We start from the raw sequence: 18,596 nt of genomic DNA on the forward strand, positions 1-18,596 counted from the left end.
CGAAAACTGTACCAAAAAAAGAAGAGTTTCGCAACCACACAGTTAGCTCAGGCTCGACCTGCCATGACGTCGTCGTGTTTTGACTTGATGTAACTATGGCAACCGTGTTGGTACGGCTGTTCCTTGTTTGCGTGAAGGATTACACATGACGTATGGTGTGTCTTACCATTCAAAACAATTTGAATCACAATTTATAGACATCTTTATTTTCAATTACAAGACAATTTACATTTCGTGGCAATTGCACATTAAAAAGCAGAACTGAGGCACTGTTATTAAATGAAAGGGCGAGCAGTGAAAGTCTTTTTATATGAATAAATAACTTGTCAAGAAAATATTGGATTTAAGTGGTGGCACTTGAGTTGGATAGTCTGTAAGAGTGAGAACAGAACTAATCCCATTTTAAGTATTGGCATATTTTTCTAAGGCAATTCCAAAACAGTCACAAATAGCCATCTATTCTTTATACACAGGCACATCTTTCATAAGCAGTAGTCTTTAAATTACAGTTGAGTTGAAAAAAAGAAGTAAGAACTGAGGTCTGAAACGGTCCTACAGCATCCAGCAATCACATTCATGTTAACACAGAAGACATTCTCTGGTACGAGAAATTATTGCTAATTATTTTAGTGAAAATAGCCACTGTGTACGGCCAACAGTGGCACAAGAACATGTCTTAGCACATGCACTCACAACCAACTTGTATAAAAAGGTGCATCCACTTTGGCACTTGCAAATGGGGAGAGATGAAATGGAATGCGTCTTCAAGACAACAGTATCCCAAAGACAGTTGTGGAAGGATTTAGGAGAGAAGTCTACAGGAGAGGTTATCAGAGGGAAGGTCTATCTGCCGGACAAATATCTTCAAAGAAAAAGGCCCAAACTCACACAAGCTACAAGACAGGGAGGGACTCTCCTAGCAGGCACTGAAGGACTGAGGAGTGCGTGCGTGTGTGTGTGTGTGTGTGTGTGTGTGTGTGTGTGTGTGTGTGTGTCATGAAGCACTTCACTCCGACTGAGGCACTGAAATCGATGGACCTTTGGGGTCGTCGAATCGATCCATGGTGTTCAGCTGCATGATCATGTGCAGACCGTACACGAAAATTAACAGCATGAGCAGAGAGGTCACCAGTCCCATCCAAATCCCTGGGGTGAAGAAGCCTGCACAGTCACTGGCATAGGAGAAATCTGTTCCGTTGGACAAACCGAAGCCCTGAATCTGTATCAGAAAATGCAGGAATGAACAGGAAGACACACGTGATTATTAAAAACACTGCAGGAATATGGAGTGGCAGGATGTAAAATGCAGCGGTATATTCGTACCTGGAAGTCGACAAAATTGAGCCTCCACTGCGTGGTGTTCTGGTTTGTGTTGTTTGGCACTAGCAGAGTATCTCGGAAGCTAGTGACGGACTGGCAGTGGAAAGAATACTCTGCAGGGGCGTAGATGTTGCGTCTCCCAATGAAAGACGCGGTTAGGCCGTTTGCCTGCAGCTGCACAGTGTCCAGGGTGAACCAGTTCCGTCCAGACACAGGAAAGAACCGCTGAGTCATGGCAAACCTGGAGATCAACAGAAGATAGTTGCTGAGCATTTCCAGGACAGCATGTCAATGTAAAAGACTGTAAAATGCAAGAATTGTGACAAATGGTTACTATTGGCATTTTACTGCATTGCACATGCACATCAATCATTGCGCTTTTTGCCTGTTGGGCTACTTGATATGCAGGGGAACTGTAGATATATTCTCACTGTACATGTTTTTTTACTTTCACGCGTTTCCTTTTTGTGTGCGTTGCTGTAATGGTTTATGGTGCCTGTTTGAATCCTTTTATTTTATGCACTGGAACTGAGCTACCACGCTGTACCAAAACAATAACCGCTAACACTGTTGCGCAGCAATCATATCTAATCTAATTAATATATGGCTTAATTGTTTAATAAATTACACCCCTGTGCGTCGGATCTAAAAATTCCTGACCAAACCGTAGTATCAAAAAAGACTGAGACACACAGCTTTACATTGCACTAACCCTGGCAAATTTATATACAATTAATTTAACATTTAACATAAGAAATAAGTAGTCTAAATGTGAATTTTGCTGAAGAATATGGTCTACAATTTACAGGGGCTGACACAACATTAAAGGCCCTAAAAACATGATGAAACAGCTGAGATTTTGAGTGTTAAACTCTTAATAAATATTACCTAAGGATGATGCTTTTTAATCAATAATATTTACCATACCAGAGAAATACTTAAGATTTGAAGTGGAGTTTTCAGTGGCTTTAAACAAGTGATTAAAGTGATATACTATAGTGAGTAGTTTCTGTTGCACCCATGAGGAATTCTAAGTAATGACAACTGTCGGCGCGTCCACATGACGCAAGCCTTCAGTGATCGTGCACCACCCCCCGCCCCTCCTCCAAGCAGTTGTTTAAGGAGGACACAGAGGATTACAAAACATGATGGACTCTTCAGAAGAGGTAATTATCTGGTAACTGTTTTGTCCCCTTTGTCTCCAGAGTTTAACGCTGCTGTTGTCCTTTCTCAGCGGTGACGTAAAAACGCGTCACTCGAGCTGCTGCGTGCGAGAGTCGCCGGACTACACCATTTAGTAAACATATCCATACTGAGGAATACAGAGATAGTTTTGTGGAGCTGATAGGCTTGAATAGCTTTGTATCAACTCATTTGGCAATGGCTTGAATGTAACTGACATCCATTAGTATAAAATAGTTGCGCACTACAGCTTTAAAGAAATTACACTTATTTGCTGTATTTCGATTAGAAGATCGATACCACTCTCATCGGTTAGCTTAGCTAAGCATAAAGACTGGAAACGGCGAAAACTGCTGGCCTGGCTCTGTCCAAAGGTAACAAAATCTACCTGCGAGCACCTCTAAAACTCACCAACACTTTTTATGTTGTTTGTTCAATCTCTGAAGTGTAGTGTAAACCAGTGGTTTTTATTGGGGTTAATGTGCGTGGGTCTATTTCTTGGCCAGGCACAGGGGAGTCTCTGCTGGTCGTGTGCCGAAGTCACTGTGCTCGGCCAAGAATCACAGTTTTTACACTTCTGTTGTTGAACCGATTAAACAAACGAGATATAACATGTCCATTAGTGAGCTTTAGAGGGGGAGGAGGATTGTGTCACCTTCGGACAGAGATAGAATAACAATTTCCAGTGTCTGTGCTAAGCTAAGCTAACCAGCTGCTTGCTGTAGCAACATATTTAAAACAGACAGATAAGAGAGTTATCAAACTTAAAAAAAATAAATAAATAAATACGAGTTCCCAAAATGTCCAACTTTTCTTTTGAATTAAATGAGTGCCTTACCTTAGTGTAAAGTTTGCATAGCTGAGGACCAGCCTAAAGTGAGAAAAGAAGAACACGTTTAAAATGACTGTTTTTCCTTTAAATAACACGAAAAAACACTGACGGTCTCTTGAATTAACAGAAAAAAAGGCTAACATGCTGGCTATCTCACAGTGAGTTGCTGTTGTTGCACAGGGATCCTGTCAGGGAAGGTGTTTGTGCAGCAAGATCTGTCCACTCTGAAGTGCTTGACAGGCTGACGCTGAGATTCTGAGCCCAAAGCATTATGCAAGGGCCACTGCCGGTTCCATTAAACATGATGGGCGCTTTGACATCGGGAACTACTGCTTGGAGCAGGGAGCGCCCCGCAGGCTGGCTAGAAAAAGAGGTCTCTGATATCACCTGCAGAGATAAGGAATCAAAATGAATAATGGAATGCTTTACGTCTTCATATGACATGCCTGTTGCCCATTAATATATTGTACAATTCTGGTACATGATGTGCTGATTGGAATATCTTACTCGTGATGGCTGGAGTCCTGTGTATATCGCAGTGTATGGGACATTTTTGTCTTTCATGATACTCAGAACTTTCCCGATAATTTCATCTGTTGAAAGCAAAATATACTTGAGTTACACATTGCATACGTCAGAAACACACACACCCCACACACACAGTTCCTTAACAGTAAAAACTTACCATTGTCATGTAGGACTTTCTTGCAAGACTTGTCCAAGCTATAAAAACAGTAAACATGTTTACTTTCACATTTTTATTCGTGAAAATTGTCACAAAAAAAAACTGTACTTCCACAGACTGATATGCTGCAGAACACAAGTCTCACCCACCCAGTACAATAGGGAAGATTGATGAGCAGCAGATTGCTGGCAGATGTGTTGACGCTGAGATGTGACAGAGTGTCGGCGTCGACGAGCAGAGGCGAGACAGCGAGCTTCTCTTGCAGCAGAGCCAGGACGGCAGAGGAGTCCGACCACTCTAAAGCAGGCAGCGTCACTGACGAGGAAGAAGACTGCATTGCAGCCTGAAGACGAGTGAGTGGAAAGACTTATCATTATTATTAATCGGACAAAATCATCTTCATTTCAGACCCGTGTATATTTTATTATACATAAAAACCTACCTCAAGGTTTTGAAAGGCACTGTCCTGCTTGTTTCCAAACACTCCACCAAAGACTGTGAAGTCATCTTTGCTTAACTGAACACAAAGAGGGACAATAAAAAGATCATAATTGAATTACACGAGCAGAGAAATGGAAAAATGTGCAAACGCTAAACAACTAAAAGATAAATCGGTCCCACTGAATCAGTCACAACAATGAGGATCCACCACAGAGAACAGACCCCAATGATGTGTTGAAGAGGAACTGCCAAAGGGGGAAGTAATGCCAAAGCTCATTGTCACACCAGAGTGAGAAGACTGTTACACAGAGTCACAGTGCAAACTGCACATGACTCATTACTACCCTGTTTTACACAACTCTGTACATATCCAAGGGCTATCTTTCTAATAGAAGAACAGTAAAAATTAGGGCTGCACGATATGAGGAACATATCTTACTGCGATTATTTGGACTGATATTGCAATTGGGATATGAGTAACTTGGAAGGGAATCCTGTTGCAAGGATCTGTACCTAACAAAGATTTTTTTCTTAAGTCTGTATAATATTACTTTAAGGTTGGGACATCTCTGCAGCACCGCAATTATACTGAATTCAGAATGGTCTTTTGACACATATTTTGCCCCTGCGATTTGAATATTGCAATAGTCCATAATGCAGTTTCAATAATAACTGCAATTAATTGTGCTGCCCTAAGTGAAATCTATAAAAATCTGTCCAAGCTGCTGTTTTAGGTACTTGTGAACCTTAAGCTGCAGACACACTGACCAGACGGCCGACCCTCGGCAGAAAAGGCAGTTGGACTGATCAGTCTCCCAGAGTTGGTCAAAAAAGTGCCTCAGAACACACCAAAGCGACGAGACGTAATACGTCTCCATAACAGCAGGCGGCGCTAATCGGTATTGTCGCCCAAAAATGAAAACCGGCAGCTGATTGGACGAACGCGTCACGTGGGTCTGGTTTCTCCGGAAATTCAAAGACAGACTGTCACGGCGGCTTGTTCAGAATACGATCTCATATTGTACCAAAATAGTTCACCGAAACGTGTTTCTGAAAACATTTTAAGCGAGAAATAGGCCGTGCAGTTGCTGAATCTGTCTTCATTTCAGATCGACAAAGGTCAGTTTAAAAGATTTTCGTCAGATTTTGAGAGACTCTAGTCACGCTCATTCCGCTCCCCGTTTCCGGGTTAGCACTCCACCAATCAGATGGGTCATTTGAGTCTGACTGCCGGCAGTGCCCGCCCCGCCGATTATACATGTCAAATCGGCCAAAATGAAGGACGACGGCCCCTCGGACGGACGACGGCACGGAACACACCGAACAGACTCGAGTCACTGACCTCGCCGGACTGTCCGACGGCCGATTATCGGCTCTGTGTGTCAGCGCCTTTAGTCTGTCTTCCATAAGCTATGTGAGAGTGTGAACGTCTGGTGAGCGGGTAAATGGGATGGGTACAATTATTTCTGCCCGTCATCTTCTGTGCAAAAATAAATAAATAATTTGATTCAAATCTGTACAAGCCGAGTCCTTCTCCTCAACACTCTTCACCCTTAGCTCCAATGTGTTTAGTGACTGTAAGCATGTTTGCTGTAGAGTGTCTCGGGTCGGGGACTGACCTTGTCTTGCAGGAACAGCAGCACAGTGTGGGGGCCAGAGCCAAAGGCAGAGGTGAGGTAGGCAGTCAGCTGTTCATTGGACGTGATGTGACCAGCTGCAGGTGAGGCCAGTGGTGGTAAACTGAACACACAGGAAAGATGAAGTCAAATTGTGATATCTTATGCAGTTGTCAGAACATTAAAAGCACAACCATCACTTCAAATCAATTCATTTGTCTTGCAAAATGCCATCACTCACTCATAACATTTAACTTAAATACACTCATTAACCAGTTCAGCACTGCCTCAGAAACGTAATTTCTGTTTAAGCCAAGCCATCAAGGGAACTGTGTCAATATAACAGATCACACTGAAACTGAGTTGTTGCATTTAATTCTTTATCAGACTTACAATAACTAGGGCTGGGTTCCAAATTCGATACATTTTTTTCAGGCACCAACCGAATTGCCTCCTTAGTATCAAATGCCTTGTCATTCAATACCACATTTCAATACATAGGAAGCTAATCTCATCAGTGTCAGTGAGCCAATAAGCATGCTTCTATCAAGATCTAATCTATTTCATCTCTGATATTTGTCCTTACAATGCAAAACACTTGTTGGCATAGTGAGACCCTCAGCTAGTTGTGATGTCTTCTTCCTCTGACCAAACTAGAGATGGTCCGATACCATTTCTTGCTTCCCGATACCGATTCTGATACCTGAACTTGCGTATCGGCCGATACCGAGTACCGATCCGATACCAGTGTGTCATATATTTTATTATGTTTTAAGAACTGTATACTACTATCCCTGTATGGATGATATGATGTATAACAGCTGTATACTACTATCCCTGTATGGATGTGATATTATTTCTATCTTTGTTGTCGGTCTGTCTCAGGTTAAACTCTTTGTGATACATGAATGCCACAGAACGTTCTTTTATTCCATCAGTTATAACGGAACGTTAATGTATTTTTTCTTTAGGGCTTTATTACGTGGTATCAGATCGGTGCATAAACTCCAGTACTTCCCGATACCGATACCAGCGTTTTAGGCAGTATCGGAGCCGATACCGATACTGGTATCGGAACATCTCTAGACCAAACCACCTCATACAGCAGTATACTTTCATATTTTCCTTCCGTATGAGCAGCCTGTCTGTTTGCTCAATAGATTAGGGAACTGTGCTACCTATGATATCCGCTCCTGTAATGTAAATGTGTTTGAGTCCCTTTAGTTTACAGGTGGCTCTCAGTTCCATTTGACACTACAAGAATACTAACCATTTATGTCACAGTGTATTACAGTGTAAGGTTAATTGTATTTATCCTGGGAGAAATTGAGAAGTGCATCTATGTCCTATGTTCCCCAGCTCAATATCCCATGAATATAACTCGTTAAGAAGACCTTTCAATGGGTTTTTATGTTCTCAGCAATGCTTTTTCCCCCTAGGTCAAATGTTCAACGTATGTTTCCCTGGGTCAGTTATGTTGAAGTCTGCCAGCTACAGCTTATAGCCTACTGATGTTATACTTCTGGAAACCTGTGTCCTCAAATGTGCAGATAGACAGTTTTCTTCACTTCAAATATTGATATCTCCACAGTGGCTGACTGGATTTTTACCACTTAAACTGTATTTGAAACATCCATCTCCCTTTCCTGCTTTTGCTATTTGATCTGCGAATACAGCCCTTGCCAATCTCTTACAATGAGGACCCTGGAAACACAGGGATGAGCCCGTATAATTGCTGTGCAGCAGTTGCAATACAAAGTGACATGAGCATGCGGATAAACATGTCTGAGAGCAATACAGACCATTAGAAAAGCAGTTTAATACACTTAGATCCCAGAGGCTAACTCACTTCATCACTGGATCATTTAAATATGTATAGAAGCAACGAATAAACGCATTCAATTGAGAGACATTAACTAGGGATTTATACATTGTTTTGAGATGCTCGTGTTTTCGTTCGTTGTACCAACTTAACTGAGAACAACGAGTCAAAACAAACACATTGTTGTTAGACTTAAAACTATGAATTTCAGCTAGCCGAGATCGACAAGCTTGTCTCATCTGGATACAAGTAGAAACACAGTTAGCAACAAGTGTTAGCATTAGCAATGACGAACAGCCGTGACTGTTACAGTGAGTCTTACTTGACAAATTAATAATAATAATAATAATAAAATGACTTATTACCCGTCACTGGACCACATTAAAAGTGGCACTTGAGCAGCAGAGCTCCGTGTGGCGAAAAGGGCCAAGAAAAGGCCAATAACAGCCATTACTGGCACTCTACTCGAGCTCCTTGAGCCTGACATCTTTCCTTTTTCCGCAACGCTAATGCTCACGTGACGCAAACCAGCTGACAGTCATGTGCAGCAGCCGAAAGACAGACAGAAGGAAACTACTTCCTGCTTCTTTTATTTGTGCCTCAAGTGATCCTGATCCGGATCCATGGCCTGCCCACAGCTGCTGTCCTCAACAACACCACAACGGGCTGCAGCTTTGCTCACTTTGTTGAAATACTCAACAATAGTTTAATTTGGATACAGCTAGTTAGCATTAGCTCTCAGGAACCAACTGTCACTGCTGCTTTGTTAGCTACTCAGAATCAGAAAAGGGTTTATTGCCACAGTAAGTTTAACTTTCGTGGAATCTGCCTTGGTGATTGGTGCCTACATGCACAAACAAACATATTAAACATTAATAAGAAATAATTACAAAATAGATGTTTAGCATAAGAAAAAGGAGACTGAATGGGTTGAGTGCAGAATGCAAAAAATATATAGCCTACTTTGTGCAATGGCCAGATGTATAGTCCAGGATGAAGGTTAGCGCAAAGTGTAGTGGAGGGGGGGAGGGAGGGGGAGTCAGTGCTTGTCAATGCTAATGCTTGTTAGTGGAATGCAGCTAAGTACATTTACTCAAGTAGTATAGAATAGAATAGAAGGCCTTTATTGTCATTGTACAGAATACAATGTAATTAGGAGCGCCTCTCCTGATCAGTGCAGCTAAAGACACAAGAAAAACATTATCAAAAACAACTTGCGCATACATACATCCACAGCTGACAGCACAGGTTCAATAAGTAAAATAAATGAATCCATAAACAGCCATACATACAGCCTACACAATGTCTACAATGCAGCTGAACTGCGCTTTATTAATGAATGACAAGGTACACCTTGGCAACTGTCCATGGTGCTGATACACACTTAAATTTGGGCATTTCACTCCTCGTGTCATCACGTCCCCTCCTCCACATATGATGATTTCACAAGCACTGTGAAACAGAAACAAAAAAAAAGTTTCGAACTGTTATGTCTATTGAAAAGGGCCTTCGTGCGGTCAGTCAGTAAGCAACTCCCATCCACACACACACAGCTGTGGTGGCGGAGGGATACCACTGCCTGCGTCCGCGCAGCACTGCGTCTACAACTGGAAAGGAAGGATAGAAAAGGAAATAAAGAACGCACAGACTTGGACAAAATGTGTTTAAAATGACATTACATGTTAAAAAGTTAAAGTATGAAACTGAACATGTGTTTATCGCTCGGTAAAGCTAGCTCGGAGTGGGGGTTTCCTATTCCACTCAGCTTTTCAGTTGGGAGTCCATTGTGTGGCAGGATGGGATGAGAGAGAAGGAGGATGCGCACTATTTCCCGACGCGCACTAACATTGTTCTAGATTGCTCCACGATCAGGGCCATCTTTGGTCGTCCTCGCCGGTGACAGTGTGGACAGTTTATTCCAGTGGTCATTTATGCCTCATGATTCATTGATAAAAGTTCATTTTGAACGAGCCGTCTAAAAGCACTCGGGAAGAGAAAAAAGGGAGCCGAATCCCCGTTTTGTGTGGATTCACTGGTAATTCCTTCATCCAATACCCTTCATTTCTCAAGGCACGAAGAGGGCGAGACGGGAGAGGCGGTGATACAACATGGATGAGGAATATGATGTGATCGTTTTGGGCACCGGACTCACAGTAAGTAGTCAAGCTTCATTTGCGTTTTGCACAGAAACTCTTGATTGTGCGAAACTTCCATATGGTTATTTTATCCATTTAAATACTCTTCTCTATCCGAGCCCAGCAGTGAAAGCCTGCTGCATCCCTGTACGTGTGCTTGTGACATAAAAAAAAAAAAAAAAAATAGCATTAAAAAATATATATATCAAAATGTACTTTGACCAAGCATTTGTTCACGACAGGAAGCAAACGGTGCTTCCAGAGTGATTGGATTGTTCTCCCAACCGGCCCAGTGTTGTGTTCCACCCAGTAGCATCTTTTAGGCGTAACCCCAATGTGTCATGGTCCTCTTTGCATAGACAGGCCTCCATCCTGAGGTTGGCGCAGGCCTGAGTATTCAATGACTGAGCTCTTCACTGCAGTTCCCGTCACTTATCACACCCAAATGCGGCAGAAACATGCCCGATACATTTATGTGGTATTAATCTAGGTTTTCGCGTACATAAAAGGCGACATTTTTCTAGGTTTAGGCTATAGCAATTGTATCAAATGTCCTTTTTGTAAATGCATAGACATAGGCTAATCCATTTTATTTTATAATGGGATAATGTCATAATGTTCTTAAGGTTAAACACTATTGTTATTATTACCATTATTATTATAATCATTATTATTATTATTACAGATACATGGGTGAAACGATCTTATCGCGCATGCGCACACCGTCCCTTCTATCCTCCCTGTATCCTTCTATGAAAACCTCCCAACCGGTGTTCATGTCCTCTATTAAATCTCTCTTTCCTTTTCCTCGCTAAGTTTACTGCATTTGCAAATTATGTCATTGGCGCTGATTTTGGGTGTTAAATCTTGTTTTATGCAGGAATGCATTCTGTCCGGGATCATGTCTGTGAACGGGAAAAAGGTTCTGCACATGGACAGGAACCCCTACTACGGCGGCGAGAGCTCCTCCATCACCCCTCTGGAGGAGGTAAAGGGCCCCTGGGATCTATGAAAGCGATCAATGTCTTTGATACCCCTCAGCACATCTCATTGCACTTTCCCGTGCCATTGTGCATCAGTTTTTATTGCCTTCATTTGCTCAGCGCCTTTGTCCTCCGTGATGCTGTAGCTTCTGTCGTAGATTTCATCCTCCCAGGATGTTGTTTATGTCGCTCTTTACTGTCGTGTCGTTTCCCACAGCTGTACAAGCGCTTCAGTCTTCCAGACACCCCGCCCGAGTCCATGGGCAGAGGGAGGGACTGGAACGTTGACCTCATCCCCAAGTTTCTCATGGCCAACGGTCAGTCCCACATCACTGGTTTTTGTCCATAAAGCTATGAATATATCACCATAAAACTCATCATTTACTGAGGAGATAGATGGACACTTAGTACATTATTACTATTCCTGAAAAGGCCAAGGAATAAGGAATGAACCATTCAGACTAGGGCTTGGCAATATATTGATATTGTATCTTTATCAAGATATGGGACTAGATATTGTCACAGATTTTGGATATGGATGTGGTAACATCGTAATTAGTCATAAGTGTAAGTAAGTGCCTTACATTAAAGTGATGTAATGTTCTGAACTTACCAGACTGTTCTATTATTTGCCTTTACCCAGTTAGTCATTATATCCACATTATTGATGATTATTTATCACAAATCTCATTGTGTAAATACTATATTTTGTGAAAGCATCAACTGTTAACCCTACGATATTGTTGCAATGTCAGCATCGAGGTATTTGGTAAAATATCATGATATTATACATCGCCCAACCCTAGTTCAGACTAGATGGGCGAAGTGGCATTCTCTGTCTTGATGCTATCACGGCAGAATGTTTGATTGTTGGAGGAAACAAAGAGACGTGACATGTGTTTGTCTGTGTGCTCGCAGGTCAGCTGGTGAAGATGCTGCTATACACAGAAGTGACACGGTACCTGGACTTTAAAGTAGTGGAGGGAAGCTTTGTGTACAAGGGAGGAAAGATCTACAAGGTGCCATCGACCGAGACGGAGGCACTAGCTTCAAGTAAGCCGCTCCAACGTGGAGTAGAGTATTGAAATCGCATTCAAGTCATCATGTACTACATCATAACGCCTTTTGTTTGAATTTTTCCAGATCTGATGGGAATGTTTGAGAAGCGAAGGTTTCGGAAGTTCTTGGTCTTTGTGGCCAACTTTGATGAGAATGACCCCAAAACGTTTGAGGGCGTGGACCCCAAAACCACAACGATGAGGGATGTTTACAAGAAGTTTGACCTGGGCCAGGATGTCATCGACTTCACGGGCCACGCCCTGGCCCTCTACAGGACGGACGAGTAAGAACAACAGCATCATGGCAAACATGACCTATTGTCAGCTGCATTTCAAATTTGAACATGGAATAACTAAATAATATATGCTTTAATGAAGGTTTACTGTAATTAAGATTATTTTGAACAAAACTGTATGTAGACTACCTTTGGCTGTGAATATGCATAGAATTAGAGCAGAGATCTTCATCTCAGGGGGTCCACTAAATTATTGTTTGAACCTTTTGAAGGTTTTTTCAAAAATTAAAATGTTGAATCCAACATATTATTGGCAAATATAAATCAGCCTATTTGTGAAGAAAGGTAAGGTAAGGTAGTCACTAAGATAGCCACCCACAGATACAGTTAATCCTATAAGGATTTTAACATTAAAACAGGATTTGTTTTTTTTTTAAATCATGCCAACAATTATTTTAATAGCTTAGTATTCTATGCACTAAAAATGTAGTTGTAGAGGCTTTAGGCCACCCACAGGTTATTGTAGGCCCAGTTTAATATGCAACTTAATGTTATACAATAATTGTAGTAGGGGGTCCCTGATGTGTGTCTCTCTCAGTTAAGGGGTCCTTGGCTTAAAAAAAACAACCATTTAAGACCCCTGAATTAGTTCATTCATTATCTTCCTTTGTTGTTTTCTGTTCTCCTTCAGCTATCTTGATGTTCCCTGTTTGGAGACGATCAATCGTATCAAGCTGTACAGTGAATCGCTGGCGCGGTATGGGAAGAGCCCCTACCTCTACCCCCTGTACGGTCTAGGAGAGCTGCCGCAGGGATTCGCCAGGTTATTGTTAACATATTTTCTATCTAATAGTGCTTTTATACTAAGCCAATATTTCACTTTCATTGATAGTTAACAGCTTGTATTTAATAGTAAATACAGAAGTGCAATCCCACTCCATAATTTAACAGTTCTTACTGTCACTTTAGATTGAGTGCAATCTACGGGGGGACCTACATGCTGAACAAACCAGTGGATGAGATAGTGATGGAAGGCGGCCATGTTATTGGAGTGAAGTCTGAGGGCGAGGTATGGTGATTTATTGTCCACGATTATGCAAATTGAACAATGGCATCAACTTTATTAACTTATTTTTCAACCTGGACCCTATTTTCTAGGGGTCGATACACCATAGCATCGCGATATTTTCCGTGGCAATACTCTATCCATACACGTACCAAGTATCGATCTTTTATTATATAAATTGCACATGAGAATTTAAAGTTTTTGGTACTAGAATAACAACATCAATAGCTTTTTTTTTTAGTCCACTAGATGGAAACTCGAAGTGAGATGAACAAACAGAGAAATGTCTTTTGGGGGGCATAACTTCAAGTTGGATAGAAGGTTGGGCCAGTATTGAGCAGGAGCTCTGCAGCCGCAAAACGGGGGAATTACACACCGTTAATGTACGTCCACTAAAAGTGCTTGTTTATGCCACTGACTGGCTCAGTTTAAAAAAAAATTATAAGTGTCTTCCTACATTTTGGAAAGGACCCAGCAGAGAAATAAGACGTTTTTCTTTAGCTTTCGCTTGTTTGTTATTGTGTCTAACAAATTCTCTCACACACTGTTTGCACCACTGTCTTATGGCAACAAGTCACCTCTCGCGGGATTTCAGACTGAGACTTCTCCTTGAGCGAGACTTGGTTAGACAAATCGGATAAAGCGACAAAGGTAAAGAAAAATGTATCATTTCTCTGTAGGGTCCTTTTCCATAATGTAGTCAGACACTTATAACAATAATCTGAGTCTGTCAGTTGCAAAACGAGCACTTTTAGTGGACGTAAATTACCATTGCATAATTTAGTGGAAGTAAATTACCAGTGCATAATTGACTCGAAGGATTACATTTCACCATCTGCTGCAGAGCTCTTGCTCAATACTGGACCAATTTCAAAAACTGTTGTCCCCGTTTGTCATGTAGGCACACAAACATGGGAAAATAGGGTCCAGGTTGAAAAATACTGAAGTTTTACCTTGAGTTTATTCACGCAGAGGGGATAAGAAAGTAGGTCCTTTAAAATGCTGCATGTTGTGTCCTTCCCGCTGCAGGTGGCCCGTTGTAAGCAGCTGATCTGCGACCCCAGCTACATCCCGGACCGCGTCCGGAAGGCTGGCCAGGTGATCCGCGTGATCTGCGTCCTCAGCCACCCCATCAAAAACACCAACGACGCCAACTCCTGCCAGATCATCATTCCTCAGAATCAGGTTAACCGCAACTCAGGTAAGAACCATTTGTCACTGTTTAACTAATCAGCTAAACGCTAGAGCGCTCGGTTCTTAGGAAGTGGAGCAGAAAGATCAATAACAAAGATGGCCTTCCTGTTAAATGTAATTGGGGGGGGGGGATAACTGGAGATATCAAGGAGCCACTTTATAAAGGACATCTCCATATCTCTAAGCATTATAAAAACATGTTCGATATCGACATACTAGCATCTTTCCTCACTCTGAAAGCGGCTGTAATCAGTGTTCTTATATTAACAATGGATCACTTGTATGTGAAAGGGGTCGCTCTCATAATAACTCTACAGTTCCCCTCAGCTCGCCGGAGTGTTTTATCATCTTTCAGTTCATTGTTTGGGTTTCCTGAACCAGAACTTAATTGATTAAGATTCTGGTTCACTTTCAGCGCTAGCATCAGCTAAAAACCAGCTCTACTGTACGCTTCCTGCCCAGCACCACATGACTGACAGAGTTTGCAACTACAATGGTGAACATAGTGGAGCATTTAGCAGCTAAAGAGCCAGACAGAGCTAAAGGGATAGTATGGATATTGGACTTACATTCATCACGACTAGGAATAAATGCTAATGTTGCTGCCTATCTGCTGGGTGTGTAAATAAGCAACTGTTTGTTAACAGGTTGACCATAACAGCTTTTAAAGGGGATAATACATTAGTGTTGTGTTTACAGTAGGGCTGAACGATTAATCGTTTTCAAATCAAAATTGGGATATTTAATTCAATTCAATTTTATTTATAGTATCAAATCATAACAAGAGTTATCTCAAGACACTTTACAGATAGAGTAGGTCTAGACCACACTCTATAATTTACAAAGACCCAACAATTCCAGTAATTCCCCCATATATGAATATGAAAGTATGCGTTTAGCTAAAGGTGAAGACCGCGATTAATCCAATGTGAAATATTTACATTTCATGTTTGGTTGTAACATTTGATTTATATTTACAGATTTTTTTTACATAAGATACATACTGGAATCATGTTACATATAACAGATTGTTTACAGTAATGTCCTATTTTCAGGTTGTTTTTTTTTATTACTTTATTTAACATGATCGTAGAAGGTGCAATATGTAGCTAAACTAGAATCACAAACCGAATCCTAATCACAATATCTGGCAGAAAAAAAACCCGCAATTCGACCCCCCCCCCCCCCCCCAATCGTTCAGCCCTAGTTTATAGCTTGTTTCCACTGCCCCCAAGTGGTGAAAAACCAGTGTATGCAGCTTTTAGGTAACTCTGAATTGACTTTGTCCTCCTCTTAACCCCTTTGTTTTTTTTTCGTCACTTCTCCAGACATCTACGTGTGCATGATCTCCTATGCTCACAACGTGGCCGCCCAGGGGAAGTACATAGCCATCGTCAGCACCACAGTGGAAACCAGCGAGCCCGAGGCGGAGATAGAGCCGGCCCTGGAGCTGCTGGAGCCCATCGACCAAAAGTCAGTCATCTAGTCATCAATGATTCAAGAAAACTAAACACGACAATGTGATATAAAAATATTTAAGAAGCCTTGTGATTAATAACCAGGTTTATTTAATGGTGTTTTTTTTTCTTCTTTTTTACAGGTTTGTGGCTATTAGTGACCTTTATGAGCCCACAGATGATGGTACTGATAGCCAGGTAAGACGAAAAAAGTTGCAACTATAAATAGCTGAAAAATAAATGTATATGATGTGGATGGCAATGTCGGCCTGAAATATCTACAACAGCTATTGGATGGATTGCCATGGATTGTTTTTTTTTTTTACATATATTCATGGTCACCAGAGGATAAATCCTACTGACTTTGATGATCATCTGGCCAAAATCTCAATTTGCCCAGTACTAATAACATTCCCACTGGCCTCAGCTTTGTGTTTAGGGTTAATTGGTGGAAGATAGGAATGCTTACAGGCTAAAGTAAGATGGTGAGCGTGGTAAACATAACCCGTTTGAAGGACAATTCTGGTGCAAAATGAACCTAGGGGTTAATAACACTAGTACCGAGTCGACCGTTCTCTGGGTTATGTTTTCATGCTAATCAAATGTGTCTCTGGCTTGAAACAAGCTAGCGCAAACAGCTGATTAGCTTATAACGCTAGTCTTCGGGGCACTGGTAGAGTAAAAATAAATAGCTATTTCTATTCCACTTACAAGGCTCAAAATAGCACCACACTTCAACAGTAGCATAATGAGGGTCCCTACATGCATTGAGAACTTCGTAAGTGTACAGACAGTTTATTAAAAAGATTTTATAAAGACAGTACCGTTCGCGTGTACAGGGAGGCGCCATCTTGGGTAAACAGTCACGACCAGTCGAACCACGAATGCCGTGCAACCAGTAACATAGCTCAAGCACGGCGTTCGTGGTTCGACTGGTCATGCCCGTTTTCTCAAGATGGCGCCTGCCTATATACGCAAACGGTAATGTCTTTATAAAGGTTCATTTTGCGCCGGAATTGTCCTTTAACATCAGTATGTTAGCATTGTCACGGTGAGAATACTCAATGTTAGCATTTAGCTTACAGCACAGCTGTGCCTACGTCTCCCAGAGCCTCTAGCGTGGCTGTAGATTCTCAGTCGGCCCGTTGCTTTCTCTTTCCCAGGTCTTCGCCTCGAGGTCCTACGATGCCACCACTCACTTCGAGACCACCTGCAACGACATCAAGGACATCTACAAACGCATGACCGGGAGCGACTTTGACTTTGAGAACATGAAGCGCAAACAGAACGATGTGTTTGGGGAGGATGAGCAGTGAGCGGTAGAAGGTCTCCAGAGAGAGGGGGCGGGGCCGGGAGAGGAGGCGGTGGCGAAAAGGAGCAAAAGAGGCGGCAGAGCCTGCAGGTAGAGGGCCGGGGGCTGCCTGAGCAGTCCTTTAAAAACAGACGGGTGGGAGTGGGGCGGATTGGGGGGGTGTCTCTGGGCTCTGCCTGCCCTCAGCTGTTTGCCTCCTTTTCCTTACGTCCCTCTCTCTCTTGACACACATTCAAACACATAAATGCTCACAAACACACACACACACACACACACACACACACACACACACACACACACAAACACACACTCCTTATCTCTGTCACTGAAAAGCAGGGTTGATATGGTCTTTCATTCCATTGTAGACTTTACAGTATAATCATGTCTTAACTATGATCATTAGAGGTGAAGTTATTCCTTGTTGTTGGCGATTTTCAAAGCATTTCATTCTTTCTGTAACGTCTTTCTTCTCATATCGGAGGTTGGCTGGATGGATGGAAGATTGAGGGCATTGAGAGGTGTGAACTGCGAGCTCTGACATGAGAGATCTGTAATGGCTTAGTGTAGAATCCTCTGGAAGGGTCCCCTCCAGTTGCATGCATCTTTTACACACGGTAGTATTGTACATAGACTCAAAATGACACTGCGGTATGAAGGCTGGACCATTCCACGCATCGCTCCTGTCAACCCTGCTTTCACTTTTCTCTTACTTGGTCTTTTACCTGTGTTTCGTCAAAAGACACCGCTCCTTTTGGCAAAATCTGTTGGTCAGGCAAAATGTAATGAGAAATTACATATAAATGGGCTGTTCTGTCAACTGATAGTGCTCACTTTGCAATGCTGTTGTGTTCCCTGTGCTAGCAGGCAAGTTAACCAGTGGCTATTAACTGTCAACCACTCCCCCGCCCCCCCCAAGAAAAAAAAATGTTCCTTTGTTTATCTCTGTGTGATGTCAATTTTGAATTTTAATAGTTTACTTTCTAACATTTTTAAGTTATTGAAGAGTTTTATTTCTATATATTTGGTGCACATTTCACTGGCTGAAGTTATGACGTTTACAGATCCGAGGTTGAAACTGTGGTCTTCAAAAGTTGAACATAAAAAAAAAGGGAAAGTCAGGAGCAAAAGAGGCACAGAGAGGATTGTTCTAGTGTAAGGCGAGGCTTTCTACGAAGTATTCTGGAAGATTTGGAATGAGTGATGAAAAACAAATTGACTATGGAAAATTGTACTTGTTGAGATGCGAGGGAGTGTGGC

General features: G+C 41.9%; 2 protein-coding genes across 2 annotated transcripts; one reads left to right on the plus strand and one right to left on the minus strand.

Moving 5' to 3' along the window:
- Positions 1–184: 184 nt before the first annotated feature.
- atp6ap1b (ATPase H+ transporting accessory protein 1b) lies at positions 185–8,427 on the minus strand. Its single transcript, XM_078255831.1, has 10 exons — positions 8,264–8,427; positions 6,080–6,200; positions 4,462–4,536; positions 4,169–4,362; positions 4,020–4,057; positions 3,842–3,927; positions 3,492–3,721; positions 3,341–3,373; positions 1,324–1,561; positions 185–1,219 (listed from the first exon to the last, which is right to left on the minus strand). Exons 1-10 carry the CDS (start codon positions 8,383–8,385, stop codon positions 1,007–1,009), a joined length of 1,350 nt encoding a protein of 449 aa, XP_078111957.1. The 5' UTR covers positions 8,386–8,427; the 3' UTR covers positions 185–1,006.
- Positions 8,428–9,508: 1,081 nt separating this feature from the next.
- Positions 9,509–18,117, plus strand: gdi1 (GDP dissociation inhibitor 1). The gene is made up of 11 exons (XM_078255833.1): positions 9,509–10,051; positions 10,914–11,021; positions 11,234–11,333; positions 11,935–12,069; positions 12,160–12,358; positions 13,002–13,133; positions 13,280–13,379; positions 14,406–14,577; positions 15,899–16,043; positions 16,171–16,225; positions 17,191–18,117. Exons 1-11 carry the CDS (start codon positions 10,007–10,009, stop codon positions 17,341–17,343), a joined length of 1,344 nt encoding a protein of 447 aa, XP_078111959.1. The 5' UTR covers positions 9,509–10,006; the 3' UTR covers positions 17,344–18,117.
- The last annotated feature ends 479 nt before the right edge of the window (positions 18,118–18,596 follow it).

Source organism: Sander vitreus, chromosome 7 (assembly GCF_031162955.1).
Source record: "Sander vitreus isolate 19-12246 chromosome 7, sanVit1, whole genome shotgun sequence".
In the NCBI taxonomy this organism is placed as follows: Eukaryota; Metazoa; Chordata; class Actinopteri; order Perciformes; family Percidae; genus Sander; species Sander vitreus.